Source organism: Colobus angolensis, unplaced genomic scaffold, assembly GCF_000951035.1.
Source record: "Colobus angolensis palliatus isolate OR3802 unplaced genomic scaffold, Cang.pa_1.0 Scaffold46, whole genome shotgun sequence".
Classification (NCBI taxonomy): domain Eukaryota; kingdom Metazoa; phylum Chordata; class Mammalia; order Primates; family Cercopithecidae; genus Colobus; species Colobus angolensis.
The window spans coordinates 5297887-5313883 of record NW_012118043.1 but is presented as its reverse complement, the minus strand read 5'-3'; the positions used below and the strand labels follow the sequence as shown (position 1 = coordinate 5313883).

Sequence of the window (15997 nt, the reverse complement as noted above, 5' to 3'; positions counted from 1 at the left end):
GGCCGCTGGGGAGCGGCCCCGCGGTGGGAGCCGAGCAGTAATTATGCGGAGGCGCGGCGGGAGGAGGTGGCGAGCCGGGAAGTGGGGCTGGCCCGAGGGGAGGGGGCTGCTCGTTTCCTGGACTCGGCGAGCCTGGGAGAGGTTGAAAAAGGCGCCCTGAGCTGCAGGAAACGGGCCGCCCTGGGGCCCGAGTGGCCACCGCGCGGGCTGTTCGCGGGTGAGCGCCCCGGGAGGAGCTCGGCAGGACACCTGTACTTGCCCCACCTCGCTGCGGCGGGGACTTGAATCGAGGGACGGCGTGACAGGCGGGACTTCAGGCAGGATGTAGTGGCTTCCTGTGAGCAGGTCTCAAAACACAATCACCCAGCCCGCACTCAGCCCGCTTAATTCCCTTCCTTCTCATGCGTGTAATTGCTACTTTAGTGAGCGAGCCTACCAGTTGACTAAGAAATTTTGCTCAGTGTTGTCCGAGCATTACTGTGGACAGATCATTTGAGTTCTGTCATTTGAATATTTAATCTGTAAAAACGACCCTTTGGTGTCAGGTTGCCATTTTTTTTCACAGTAGTTTATTTAGATGAAGCGTTTTTTGTTTTCTGTTTGTAAGAGAGATCAATAAAATTTATTTTTGCATTTGTCGAAAATTAGCATTATTTTCTTCATGCAGTATTCTCAGATGGGAAACATGCTTCATGTTTCTTGTAAATAACCCTCAATTATGAGGACGTACTTTTCACTTTGAAGAAAATTGACTTGCTTTAAAGTGGCTAACAGTTCTTTCTTGGGCAGGATGTAATGTTTTCCTCTCCTCTAATAGCGATACTATTAGTTGAGCTCACATTCTCCCACTTTTTCTCTTTCCAGGTTGTTCCCCCTTTCAGGTATTTGGGATTTTATGAAACCTCAGAAGCAAACATGTTAAATTTTCTTTTCTTTTTATTCTCTGAGGTAGTCCTGGGGCTCTTAAGAGATTACAGTTATTAAAACCTGGAAAGTGACACCAGAGAGGTAGATCCTAGTTCCCAAAATTAAAATTACTTTCTAGGGCATAAAACCCTTTCAGAATTCAGATTAAATTTTATTTATTTTTTTGTTTTTTCTGTAACCTTATATTTGAGGGGAAAATTTTATTTTCAACTTTTGCATATATCTAATTTAATATATGGGCCAAAGTTTCTCCCTTTATGTGATTTTCCAGACTTTTACCACTTTCTTAGTGCCACTTGATACTAGGCGTTGTCTGTGGGAGCCTCACTGGTATGTAACTGCAGGTTGTACCATGGAACTACATACACACATGTCTTGGAATTGAGGGTTAGAGTTTCCCAAAGGATTTAGTTGTCCTGTGCTTTTGTCTGCCCCATGCCAAAGACCACTAAGAACAGTTTTGTAAGTGAAACTTGGGTCTACATATTAAAAAAAAGAAAAGCAAATAACCTACTTTGTTTCTATGGTTAAAGCAACCCTGGCTTAGAGATTGATCATCCAGCTGCTGGGAATGATATTACTGCTTTAACCGCAGTTGCAGTATTATATCTGTTATCCTAGTCAGTTTCTTGCTTTTTAAATTGCTTATCTTATAGCTCAGGTTATGGAGTGTCTACTTTGTAGAAAAAATGTATTTGTATGCTTACATACAGAAGCTACCTTCCCATTTCTTTGTCCTCCTTTTGACTGGTGTAATCCACAGTTGGTTGACATTCAGAACCTTGTGAAGAGATGCTGTTTTCTGTTTCCCTGAAACTAACACGTGGGTTTTGTAGGGTGGGGACTGAGGGGTTAGAAGAGTCATTAGCAGGTGCCAAGGTCACAGAAATGAGACAGTGGTGTTTCTGACAAGATATTAAGCAGCTTGGGGAGGGTGTAACCATGTCAGCTTTTCTCTTCACCACAGTGGGAAACCTTGGAAGAAAGCCTGATAGTACCCACTAGGAGATGTGCTGGCAGATCTTATACTACTGATTGAGAGCCTCTTTTCTGGAGAGTTAGAAGTCTGTAGGGGCTGAAAATTAGCCTGAAGAAATTTTCTTATTTCTGGACTTGCATATGACCTTTTAACTGCAACTCACCCCAGTGAAAAGTGAGGATGGATTGGTTTATGTATCTTGAACGTTCAAGAGATAATGGTCCATAACCTTCTTTAGGGATTTCATTCCCAAAGTTATTTCCCCTTATACTTCACAAGGTGAAATGTCTGTCAGTTGGACAGATATTTGTCGATTGAACAAGAGGAAACTTAATAAAAAGTGGTAACCAAAAAGGTGGAGGTCACAAAATAACATGAAACCTCAATGTATACAAAGGAGGAAGCCCCAATCCCCCTTTTTTGCTTGAGTGTGCAGTTTTTTTTGTTTGTTTTTTGTTTTTTGCCGGGGGGCTAGGGAAGAGGGAAGAAGGGGCATGCAAATGTGTCTCAGGTGTTTTATATGTGCACAAATGAACCCAGGGAGTTCGGGATCCATCTACAAGACAAAATATTGTTGGCAACCCTGGATTTGCTGTAGTTTGCGCTAGGAAACCATGACAGCTCTGAATTTTCTGCTTCCTTAAACTTTTTCAAGAGGTGAGTTTGGTTGTTTGATATCCTAAGGTTGATAAAGGAAATTAGGGGTGTACTCGACTCCATTCTTTGGTCTGAATTGTGTAGCGCGTAGCAGGTATGCTAGCACACCTGAAACACATTCACATGCTCCCTCCTCCCCTCAAAAAAAAAAAAACCGTACTCAAGCAGAAAAGAGGGATCTTCAGGCTTTATGCTGTTATTTGGTGACCTCCTTTTTGATTAGCACTTGTTAAGTTTCCTCAATTAAATTAGATTGTAAAAATGTTGTGGAAAGCACCCGTGCCACCATATGTGTGGGCTTATCTACTCAAGGAATACCAGATCAATGAGAGAACCAAATGTGAAAATTTTGTGTGAATTTTCAGATGTGTGGTACAGTGCGAGATCTGTGGGACCATGTGTTCCAAGAGTCACTTGGTTTCTCTGATGTCTTCAGACCAAGAATAGCCTAGGGTTATTTGACTGGAGTAGGGAAGATCTATAGGGTATGGTTAAGTGCTTGAGCTTAGAGGCCTGGTGAAGAAGTTAGTTACCTTGGTTTGAATATTCACCTGATTTCCAACTTTTGTTAACGTCTTTGGGCCTCCATATTCTCGTATATAAAATGAGGATAGTAAATATACCTATCTCACAGGATTTCTATGAGGTTTCAATAAGCCTCCCTCCCTGCTCTGCCCCTCCTCATCTCTGCCCGCTCTTTCTCACTCCCCAGGATCTGGGTCATACACAGACCATCTCTTAGGAAGGAGTAAAGTAGGAGATAAAAACTAATCTTTATCTGATGTTCTTGTCCAACATGTACTGGCATTTCCAGGTGTACAAAGCTGATTAAAATCTGAAGACCTGTATTCTTTTTTAAACGTTGTTAATTAATCTTCATATGGCGTTAGCCAGCTCACTTACCTTGGAGCTTACCTTCTGCATCTTTTAAATGGGAATAATGCTTTCCCACTATCCATTGTATACATGTTGCTCCTTCTGCTTGGGATTGTCTTTCTTCTTTACCCCACTCTACCTTTATGTCAGGAAGCTGCTACTCATCCCTCAAAAGCCTTCTCTATGTGATCTCCTTCCCAAAACCTTCTGAGACACTTCCAGCGCCATCTCTGGCCAGAGGATGTTAGGACTTTCTGCTGCTAAGGAATCACAATTCCTTGTTCATTTCCTTATTATAGCACATTTCATATAAATCATTTGTTCACTTCTCCTGTTAGATTGTGAACTCTTTAAAGATAGAATTCATTCTTGTTCATTTTTTAAAAATCATCCCAGTCTCAGCACAGTGCCTAGAACAGAATAGGCCTTTAGAAAATGCCCTACCTCACAATGTTATCCTGTGGATAATTACTAGATATGAAAGTATTTTATAAATGATATACCTAAAAAATCTAGAAGGTGTTAGTATTAAGAGAAAACTGCATGAGTCTGCATCAGGAAGTTCATCTCTTTCAAAATCACAGTGTCCACTAAGCTTAGGTTTGAATTGATGCCAAAGTTGCCTCATTAGGAAAAAGATTAAATTTTTCTTAATGCTCTGATTACTTATTATTAGGGCATTTGAATATTGTTACTAATCGGTCCTGGAGCTTGGAAAAGAAAATCTCATATTCATACTTTACACATTGTTTTAATTTGACATGACAGGTTTGAATAAAACTACCTATTTAATTCTGTGAAGTATAAATCAAAACATTTTATTGACTATCCAGCAGAGTTGAGTGGAGGAGATTAAAAAGGGTGTATTCATGCTAAGAGTTCATTTTTATCAGATATTTGAAATGAGATGATGAGTTATTTAGGATGGAGGAAGAATCCATCTTTCAGATGGGTAGAAACTGGGGAGAAAAGCGTTCTTTGTAAAAGTTCACAGAGCAGTCTGCTAATCATTTGCTCTGCGGAAGACGGGAGGTAAACCTCAATGAGTTCATAGAGTTGTTTTTTTTTTAAACTTAGAACTCTTTGAATAGACCCTTAAGTGACTAATATAGCCAGAATAAAACCATCGTTTTATCCTTTAATCTTTGCTGCTAATCCTATTTCCTTGTTAATGTGCTTTATGAAATTATTTGACAATAATATCAGATTACATGTTTTTGCTACTAATAAAGTTCTATTCTCTTTTGAGAACTGCGAACAAAATTTTGTTGTGTAGTCATATGTTCATGTAAGTTAAGCTTTTTAAAAATCATCCCAGTGTATTAATACACACATCCCAGTGTGTATTAAGACATTTTTATGGCATCTCTTTAGCTTTGTAGGCAATTTTAGTCATCAAAAATCCCTATTTAAAGTGATAAACATTAAAAGGTTATGTCAGTACACATACAGAGAACTATAAATGACAAATTTGTTTTCCTGTCATTAATGACAATGACTTTGGGCAAATTCTTTAACCTTGCTGAGCCCATATTTCCTTACTTGTAAAATGAGAGGTTTGGATGTGGTCGTTAACATCCCTTCTACCATTTTGATTATTGCTTTTTAACTTGAACCATTTGCTTCAAGACAGTGTATCAGATGCTTTATTTTAGTGTTTAAATGTATTTAGTACATTTGTTTTGCATGATTCCCTATTTTTAAAATATTTAAGATTTATTAGATAAGAGTGTTTGAATTCTAAATTTTTTTTCCGTAACCATTAATTAATTCAGCAGTATATAATACATATTTGAGGGTCTGTTAAGAGATACTAACCCACTGGACTGAAATGGGCCTAAGCTGTGAATCGGATGAAAGATCCTATTTTATCCTAAAGTCTATACTAAGCAATAGCTATTTTTAGACATCTGTATTCTTAGACAATTACAGAAATTTAAAGCTGGACGGTAGAGAACATGAAGGTAGAGAAAATAAAGGTTCTTGCCCTTCGTTTTACAAATGAATCTAACAGAGATAGCAAGTGTCACACAGTTGATGGCCTGTTCAGCACTAGTCCACTATTATCAAAGTTCCTTCTAGAATGTTATATGACATTAACTTATTACTATGGATGTTGCAAATGTAGTACATTTAATACACAGAGATTATACTAATCTCTTTATATATTGAGAGGTGGTAATAAGATTTTCAATGTGCCATCTACACACTCTCAACTGTTCCTTCTTAAGAACTTTGTGAAGTGGTTAGGATTAGTGATGAAACTATGGTTATGACCTAGGTGGAGATTGAACCTGGATGTTTACTTACTTGTGCCATGGTGTACCTCAGCTCTTTTCAGTTCTGACTGTCTGTCACCATCACCTGTGAACTAAAAAAATTATGATGCCTAGACTCTACCCAAGAGCTTCTAAGTCAGAATTTCTGGGTTTCAAAAGTTCCATAGGGGGTGATGTTGGGCAGCTAGGACGGTGAATTTCTGCTTTTGTCACAAATAGATTAGCCACAAACCCTACCTAAGTGATAGCAACCTGCTGTGCTATCATTTAAAAGGTACCAGTGGAAAGTTTGGTGTAGTTACAGTGAGGTTTTAGTTTGTTTGCATGTATATTTGATGTATTAATTCTATTTGATTAGGTAACATGAACACTTGGTACAAAATTCAAGAGATACAAAACAGTATATACATTGAAAAATGTTCCTTCCTTTCATTATCTTGTAGCCATTCCCTCCCCAGAAGCAAGCATTACCAATTTGTTATATCCTTTTTGTTGTGTGTTCTTCCAGAAATTAAGCATTTACAAACATAGATTTATGTGCACTAATATATTCCTTCCACCAACATACAAATTGTAGCAAAATATATACATTTTTCTATATCTTGCGTTTTTACACTTAACAACATAGCTTGAAGATTTTTCACTTTCACATAAAGAGAGAGCTGCTTATTTTTTAAACAACTGCATAATATTTCATCATTTGGCTGTACCACAGTTTGTTTAGCCAGTCCCCTGTTGGTTGACACTCAGGTTGTTAACAGTCATTGCTATTACAAACATTACTACAATGAATAACCTTGTAAGCCTGTCATTTTTAATATGAGTGTCTGTCTGTAGGATACATTTCTGGATGTTAAATTGATGAATTGAAGGATATGTGCATTTTTATTTTGGAAAGACAATGCTAAACTATAGCAATTTAAGCTCTCACCAGCAGTGTATGAATGCCTATTTCTTTATACATAGGGTGTATTTTAAAACTTCTTGATCTTTACTGGTCTGTGAAATAAAAAGAAACGTTTAATTTGTAGTTTTAATTTGCACTTTTAAATGAGAATGAGGATGACTCTGTCTCCAGGCTGGAGTGCAGTGGCACGATCTCAGCTCACTGCAACCTCCGCCTCCTGGGTTCCAGCGATTCTCCTGCCTCAGCCTCCCGAGTAGCTGGGATTACAGGCACGTGCCACCATGCCCAGCTAATTTTTGTATTTTTGGTAGAGACTGGTTTTCACCGTGTTGGTCAGGATAGTCTCGATCTCCTGATCTCGTGATCTGCCTGCCTCAGCCTCCCAAAGTGCTGGGATTACAGCTGTGAGCCACTGCACCCGGCCCTAATTTTTAAATTTTAAATTTTAAATTTTTCTAAGGCTTGAAATTAAGTTACAGGATCTCTTCATATTTTTAAGAGCCAATTTTTTTTTTCCATGTTTTTGGTGTGTTACATGAGCTTGTCTATTTTGTCCTTTATTTCTGATAAGTTATTGTCTTGTTGATTTGTGAGAAAATGCTTTATGCTGTAAGGAAGTTAGCTATTATTTTAAAATCTGTGCAAAGATTTTAAAAATCTATATACTTTGGCTGATGCCTGAATTTATTCTTAAGTTGATAGTGAGATCCAGTGAGGGCAGTCAGTTGTAAGTTTCATCTACTTGTATAATGTCTGATGGTCGAGAAATTGAGAAAGAACTACTGGAGGAAAGGTAAGTGAAGACTTATAAACAAAAGTTAAAAGACAATAGATTGGTAGAAAATATTTGCAGTGTATCTTTCAGACAAACAAAACGTGTATAACACTTAATTCTTTGTTAGGCACTGTTTTAAAGCAGTTTGTGCATATTAACTAATTTAATCCTTACAGTAACTCTCAAAATACCATTATTATCCCCATTTTACACATTATGAGAAAACAGAGACACAATAGCTAAGCTAAGTAAATTGACCAAGGTTAGATGGCTGGTGAATGGTGGAGCTATCAATCAGACTGGGCAGATAGGCTCTAGAGTCCATCCTGTTAACTCTTAACCTACTATGCTATTATGCCTCTCTGTTATGTCTAGATTATATAAGTAATTCATACAGACTTAAAAACAAGAGGCCATTAGAAAAATAAAGGATACGAATAGGCATTTCACAGGAAAGGAAATACAAATGTCCAGTAAATGTGAAAATATTGGTAAAGTAAAAATTAATCAGGGAAATAAAATTTTAAAACATCATCAATTTACAAAAAAGGAAAGTTTGTCTCAGTATTTGGTGAGGGTTTAGGGAAATAAGTATTGTCCTCATTGTTGCTGTGAGTTTAAATTGATAAAGCAGTGTTGGAGAGCATTTTGGCTATATCTATTAAAAATTTAAATGTCTATACTCCATGCATTTTTACTTCTGCCTATTTGCCCTATATCAGCAGTTGTACATTTGCAGAAGAGGCATATATGAAGTTGTTTGATGTTGCCTTGTTGGTAAAACAGAATAGTTGGAGACGACTTACAGAAGAGGCATATACGAAGTTGTTTGATGTTGCCTTGTTGGTAAAACAGAATAGTTGGAGACGACTTAAATGTACATTGTAGGAAAATGGATAATATGTTCATACACATATTCTATAGCAACTAAAAAGAATGAGGTGTGTCTATGTTATGAAAGGAAAGAACTCCAGGATGTCTTGTTGGGTAAAAACAGCAAGTTGTTAGAGTAATATGTGTAGTATCCTATATATTTTTTAAACTCTCAAAACATTTTACTTTTCTGCATGTAGATGGATAAATACATAAAAAGAGGTCTGAACACAGTTGTACAGATAACAGTGATTGCCTCAATGGTGGATAAAGGGAGTTAGCCTTACCTGTAATGGTTTAATTTCCTATAGGGAGTATATTTATATATTATCAAAAGTAACTCTTTATATAAATGAACTTGATACAGTGTTAATCTTAAGCTGTACCAGTCTCTCTTGCTCTACTTTGGAAGACTATTCTATCTGCAAAAAGAAGAGTAATCAAATGTTAGGTTTTGTAACATTTTGAGTGCGTATAGAAGAAATAAAGTCAACTTTTCCGTTAAGTTTGTTTTGGTAACTTTTGATATAATTTCAAACTTACAAATTTTAAGAATAGGTGGGGGGTGGGGGTCGTGGTGGATGGCTTGAGCTCAGGAGTTTGATTGAGACCAGCCTGGGCAACATGGCAAAACCCCATTTCTACAAAAAAAAAAAAAAAAAAAGCCAGGCATAGTGGCATAGTGGTCTGTGTCTTTAGCCCTAGCTATTAATAGTTGGAATGCTGAGGCCAGAGAATCACTTGAACCCAGGAGGTTGAGGCTGCAGTGAGCAGAGGTCGCACCACTGCACTCCAGCCTGGGTGACAGTAAGACCCTGTCTCAAAAAAAAAAAAAAAAAAAAAAAAGAATAATACAGCAAATTCTTACGAACTTTGACTGTTTGACTAGTTGTTTATGTTAGAAAAACTTTTTAAACATTTAATACATTGTTTCAGAGAAATATGGTAAAAGGGGTCTGAAAATTTTTGATCCTTTAAAATATGACATTTGTGTGAGAGGTACAGAATTTTAGTTTTGAATTTTACGGTTTTATATAAAATATTCTTGATAGATAGGGTGAACTAATGTTTATTGAGTATTTACTGGTTTCCAGATACTGTGTTAGGATACTTTGCAAAATATTTCATGTAATCCAATTTAATGAAGAAGATTGTTATTCCTATTTTAGAGAGGAAGCAACAGACAGAGGTTACTTGCTCAGGACTATATAAGGCAGCAGAGCCAAGTTTTCAGAAAGTCTTTATGTTACCAAAGCCCACATTCCTTTCTTTACAAAGCTGCTTGTCAGATGATATATTGGAGGGAATTGATGAGTACATTTATATTGTCGGGAAGTTGATAATTACTCCTAAATTGGCTATGGTCTAATGTAATGGATATGCAGTAAAATCATGATGTTTGATTGCTATAAGAATTTATCTTCTGGCCTGTTTTAGGGGTTCACAAATATAATTATTTTAGCTGCCTAACTGCTTATGTGGGTTTGTATGTACTTTTGAGTGGTTCTTGAATATGTTTGCACACATACATACACATACACACCTTTGTATGCTCATGGATGCGACTTTTTTATGTGTCTGGGTGTCTTTTTTTTGGGGGGGGGCTGGGCAAGATCAATATGAGTCCTGTTTTGGCTCCCTGGATGCTGTTACCAGAAGTAACAGCCATATCTCATATAGCCTGTCCGTGTAGCCCTGAGTTCTGCCAGCACCTGGCTTTGTGCCTTCCTTTCATTTGCCATACCAGGCTCTCTTGGTCACCTTAGTAGTCTTGCTCAGCTTCATGTAGCTATAGGTACCATTGGCTTAGCCCAGAAGAGATTCCTACCATATGTACTTCAGAGTTTGGTTTGCCACTTGAGAAAGGGGGCTGTAGGGAGCTTGGAGACCAGCACACATTCAAAACTGAAACCGGAAGTGGGCAAAGCAAACCACAGGAAGATCCTGCCCGCAACTTGGTGACGTATCTATATAACCCATAGACACTTCCTGGCAATACCTTGTGAAACTTGCCTTTTCGTGTATAGTAGTTTCCTAACTTCTTATTCTAGACTAAGCTTCAGTCAGAAGTGATTAATATGATAGCAATGTAGATAACTGTATGATAGTTATTGTGCACATGACTTCTATGCAGCAACTAGCCCCTGATTATGTTCTGCAGACTTTACCACTGAGGAGTCGCAATAGTATTTATGCCTTTACTTTGACTTGTCTTGTCACTAGCCATGGTCTTATTTATGTGTAATTGTACTTACATATAGTTCAGGTTTTATACCCACAAAAATCCTTATGATATATTACCATTATATAGGATTGTCTTGTTTATGTGGAATTGTACTTATATATAGTTCAGGTTTTATAGCCGCACGCACGCACACAAAAACAGTTCTTTGCTTCACTGAGTCTAGGCTAGCCACCCAAACTGTGTCATATTCCTAGAGTCCTGTGCCCACTCAAGTGTTTGCTCATTGGTACTACCTCATTTTATCATAGTGCCTTGTTCTTAGGCAGAAGCAGATTTCTGGTAGGAGTTATTTAATGTGTTGTTTTTTTTTTTGAGATGCAATCTCGCTCTGTCACCAGGCTGGAGTGCAGTGGTGCAATCTCAGTTCACTGCAACCTCTGCCTCCCAGGTTCAACAATTCTCCTACCTCAGCCTCCGGAGTAGCTGGGACTACAGGCGTGCACCACCATGCCCAGTAGTAGAGGCGGCGTTTCACCATGTTAGCCAGGATGGTCTCGATCTCCTGACCTCGTGATCCACCCACCTCAGCCTCCCAAAATGCTGGCATTACAGGCATGAGCCACCATGCCCGGCCAGTGTGTTGATTTTTTAAAGATTACCAATTGAGTGGGATTATAGAATCTTGGATTATTTTACAGATACAAGTCGTTTGCCAGGAGTGAGGAAAATTGCTTGACAACTTAGTTATCTTACCATGTTAATTTATGCACTGGAAAACTCTGCTTACTGGTAGATATTCCAGCAGTTACCATATGCCTATTGGTACCATTTCTCGTTCTGTGTCTAATTAGTATCACAAATGTGTAACTTTCCAGTGGTGTTTTCAAGATGTCAATTAAGGAGCCACTAAGGAGGGAAATAACAGCTACATAACTTTTATCTTTTCAGTAGTTCTTGACACTCCCCCCTCCTTTTTTTATTTTTGTTTCTTCATACACCTGCAGCAATCTGATGTACTCTGAAGGGGGTAAATTTGAGACTCTTTGGAAGGTCATGTGTGATAAAGGCAGTTCTTCTCTTCCTTTCTCTATTCAGAACGGTTAAAGATAAATCAATGGGAGTGTTTTTGTCTTTTGTAAGATTTATTTATTATATACAAAATATTTTTTAAGTGTGTGAAAACTGATTGAATGATAAAGGCTAAGGTAGCATGTTTAAAGCATGGTTTTCTGCTACTTTTCTAGTAATCACTTAACCTCTCTGAGTCTCAGCTTCCTTGTCTACAAATTAGGAATAGTAGTTTTACTAATCATATAGCGTGGTTGTGAAAAGGTTAAATGACTTGGTACGCTGCCTGGCATTTTGTGCTCAGTTAAGCGATGGCTCTAACATGAGCAATAGTGATACTCATAAAGTATCTTTTCATAGTTTTCTTAATGGATAACTTATTTGATGGAAATGTACTGGAGTATTCGTACTTACATGTATATCCAGTTATTGTAATGTTCATAAGGTTAAACTGGCAATAAGTAGTAATATCTGAAAACATTAGAAATCAGTGTTTCTCTGTGCTTTTTAAATTTCAAGGGTTGTCTCTCAGATCTTAGAGCTATGGAGAACCTAGGAGATTAACTGGCTAAGGAGTTGCAAGCTCAAATATACACAGACCAGGTATAATGCAGTAAAGCCCAGCGGGGATTATTATGATTTAGTAAGATACACCTGTCTGCAGTTTCCACTCAAAATCATTTTGCCAGATTTTGATTATTAAAGAGAAACCAGAAATACAAATTTATTTATTGTTAGCTCTCAGTTTCTAGATGGTCACAAATTATTTTTTAAATACCGTGCAGGCCAAACAAATCTCTGGCTAGCCAACCCCAGATTTGTATCCTCATTTTAGAGATGTGGAGCTTGAGGTGTAAAGGTTGGACATGTTGCCATGTATTTCCTATAATAGAAATGCATGGATTCTGTAACAAATGACTCATTTTAAAAAAATGACCTCCTCTGTTATACCCAGTTGTTATATTACAGGTTATCTTCGGTCAGGAGCTGATGGCTTGGATGAAGGGAATTGTATATAGATGCTAATTTTTAAGAATTTCTGGCCAGGAAAGGGCACTAATAGTTACTATCCATTGAACATTTACTCTGTCTTAGGCATTGTGCCAAGCACTTTACCTTAGTTAATGTACCTATTTTTACATAGGAGGTTGAAAATAAGGACATACTGATAGTTAAATGCAAAGCTCATGTTGAAACGCAGATGTCTGCCTCTGTAATGCATTCGTTTAACTTGCTGTAGTATACCAGTACTGTATATGTTTTTATAATTATGCATACCTTTTATCATGTTGCAAAAATTGAAGTTAAACTTTAGAAGAAAATTTCAGACCTTATGGTATATTACCATTATGTAGGGTTGTCTTATTTATGTGTAATTAGATGGCACAACAGCATTTTAATTTTACTCTAAACTAGTCAACACCAGAGACTATATCATATTTTTAAGTGTGCATTAGGTTCATTCTTTCTCTTTTTTTTGTTGTTGTTGTGAGTGCAAATGACAAAATGTGCATATTTTATATCTTTTCATCATTTGAAGTTCTACTCTTCTGTTTAGGTTGATACTTCTATTACTGGTTGAGCATTCCAAATCCCAAAGTCCAAAATCACAAATGCTCCAGGATGCAAAACTGAGCACCAACACGATTCTCAAAGGAAATACTCATTGGAGAATTTCAGATTTTCGGATATGGGATGCACAACTGGTAATTATATATAATGCAAAATTTCAAAATGTAAAAACATTTGAAATCTGAAATACTTCTTGTCCTAAGCATTTCGGATAAGGGATATTCAGTCTGTATAAGAACATTATATCTGAGTCATTCAAGTCAGTTATTGCCAAATTCTGTGCATTTTGTCTCTATAGTATCTCTTCTATTTTTTCTTTCCTCCAATATCCCTTTGTTACCTTAATGTAGGCTCTTCAAACTGTCAGCGTACTTTTCCTGAAATATGAACCACACAGAAACTTTTATTGACCCTTGTTGCCTACTGAATAAAGTTAAACCTTAGCTTGACATTTTAGGTTCTCTGTTTGATAATAGCCTTCCTTTATAATCTTTCTCCCTCTTATGCCCCCTTCATCTCTCTTTATGCTTTAGTCAGTTGGTACTATTCACTGCCTCCTCGTTGGTGCTCTTCTTGTTGCCACCCTCCAGAACTTGTTCACGTTATGCCTTCCTTCTGGAATGTTACCCTCTGATCCCCAATTTCTGTATTTTGAAAATATATATCATTCAGAAGAGTTATTGTGAAGATTAAGTAAAATAATATATATGAGGTCAATGAAAAATCTGTGTGTAATACATGTATTAATTTATTCAGTAAGTGGTAGCTATTACTGTGATTTGGCTTTCTCTCACCCCAAATAATCCTTAACGTTGGATCATCTTGTCCAGGACCCTGGCCCTTTGCAGTTTTTCTAGGGGGTTAATCCCACTGGGACCCATGTTGGCTCCTACCCTTGTACTTAAGGTAACCTTGAAGTAGACCTGAACCTAGTATATCTCTTTCAGATGGGAATAGTTTCTTAGCACTGCTGTATTCAGAAAGACCTTAAGAGTTGAATGGAAAGACTCTAGGCTTTGGAGTTTGATTTATGCCAGATAACCTTACCAGCTATGTAGCTGAATTTTTTTTCTTAATTTTTGAAAGGGAATAGTAATGTTTATCTCACAGGGTTGTTGTACCAATCAAATGAAACATTTGAGAAAATATTTAACACTGTCTTGGAGTATCTAACTACTTAATAAATCTTTATCTTCTTTTCTGTCTTATCCCTGTAGTGTCCTCCCCTAGGACATACAGAAACATACATGCAAACCTACAGGTATAAATGCATGCACATAATCCTCAAACATCCACATAGGCACATATGTATATACTCACATACATGAACAGAAGCATATATACCAGAATCTCTACCTTTGATAGTAGCCTGATATTGGAATTTTTGTCCTAGATAAAATTTATATAGTAGGATTTGAATTTACTGTCTGATGACTGTTACATAGAATCATTGATCTTGTACATAGAGAGTTGGCTGTTTTTCCATTTCTGTTAATCTTACCAGTTTTGATTTGATGGTGTTTATCTTCATGCTTTAAACTATTTACTTTTTTTTTTTTTTTTTTTTGAGGTGGAGTCTCGCTCTGTCTCCCAGGCTGGAGTGCAGTGGCGCCATCTCATCTCACTGTGTAACCTCTGCTTCCCGAGTAGCTGCGACTGTAGGCGCCCACCACCACGCCCGGCTAATTTTTTTTGTATTTTTAGTAGAGACGGGATTTCACCATGTTAGCCAGGATAGTCTCGATCTCCTGACCTCGCGATCTGCCTGCCTCGGCCTCCCAAAGTGCTGGGATTACGGACGTGAGCCACCGCACCCGGCCAACTATTTACTTTTTAACAATGTCTAAAAGCTGCTGTTTTCTATAGTTACATGTCTCTCTTCTTTTTTCAGGTATTTATGCAGGAGTTACTTTCTCAATGAAGCCTTCCTTGAGCTACCTCATTTCTTGTGATGCACATACTTATTAGTATTAGGCCATACATTTTTACTTACTTATTTATTGTTGATCTCTTCATGTGTCTTAGCCTAATGAGGACGCAGACTTTTTGTCTGTTTTGCTCACTGTCATATCCTAGCAGCTCAGTAGACACTCAGTAAATATTTGAATGTGTGAACTTCAGCACTGCTTTATTTATTTTCAAAATATCTCTGTATTAATACTATAAAGATTCTTTAAATGCTTTTGGTAACTGTATAAAGGAGACTTTTAAAAAATCTTTGGAGTAGTTCACATAGATCAGCCTACATGAAATGGAGAAAAGAAGCTTACGTACAATTTTATGGTTTGTGATATGGTATTGGAACCTCTTTTTTGCCCATGCCAAAGTTGTATACACACATTGATACTTGTTCAGCAGCTGTTTCTTTATATATTATATGCTAAGGATGGTGCTAAGAATTGGTCCCTTTCCTCAAGAAGTTTATAGTTCAGTGAAGAGACAGCCAAACTGCCTTTGCTTGGTTGTGTCTCATCTTTACCACCCAAAACGTTAGAGAGCCCTGAGGCTCAGTCTTCAAATTTCTTTTCTATATGTGCTCCAGTTGTGATTTTGTATTGTCTCTTGGTTTTGTAAATTTTATGTACTTACTGATGATTCTCAAATTTTATCTCTCTCCAGGACCCTTTGTCATTGGACAGATTGCCTGCACTTGGTTGTATAAGGCATTTCATATTTACTATTCAATACAGTCTCTTGAATTTGGTCCGCAATAAGAGGCTCTATCTCTAGAAATAGCATCTCTATTCATCCAGCTGCTCAGACTAAAACTCTTAGAAGTCATTCTTGACTCCTCTATTTCTCACACCCTACAGTAAATCCTATTGGCTCCATCTTCAAAATACATGCCCAAATGACCCATCCTCTCTAGACCCGTATCTGCTCTGCCCCTCCCCAACCT

General features: G+C 37.5%; 1 protein-coding gene across 1 annotated transcript in view; it reads left to right on the top strand.

Annotated features, from left to right (window-relative positions):
* The window catches only part of RASA2 (RAS p21 protein activator 2), a 140401-nt gene that overhangs the window by 10448 nt on the left and 113956 nt on the right, over positions 1-15997 (top strand). Inside the window, exon 4 of the mRNA XM_011958220.1 lies at positions 14-217. Coding sequence (XP_011813610.1) covers positions 14-217 — 204 coding nt within the window. The remainder of the gene's footprint in view (positions 1-13; positions 218-15997) is intronic.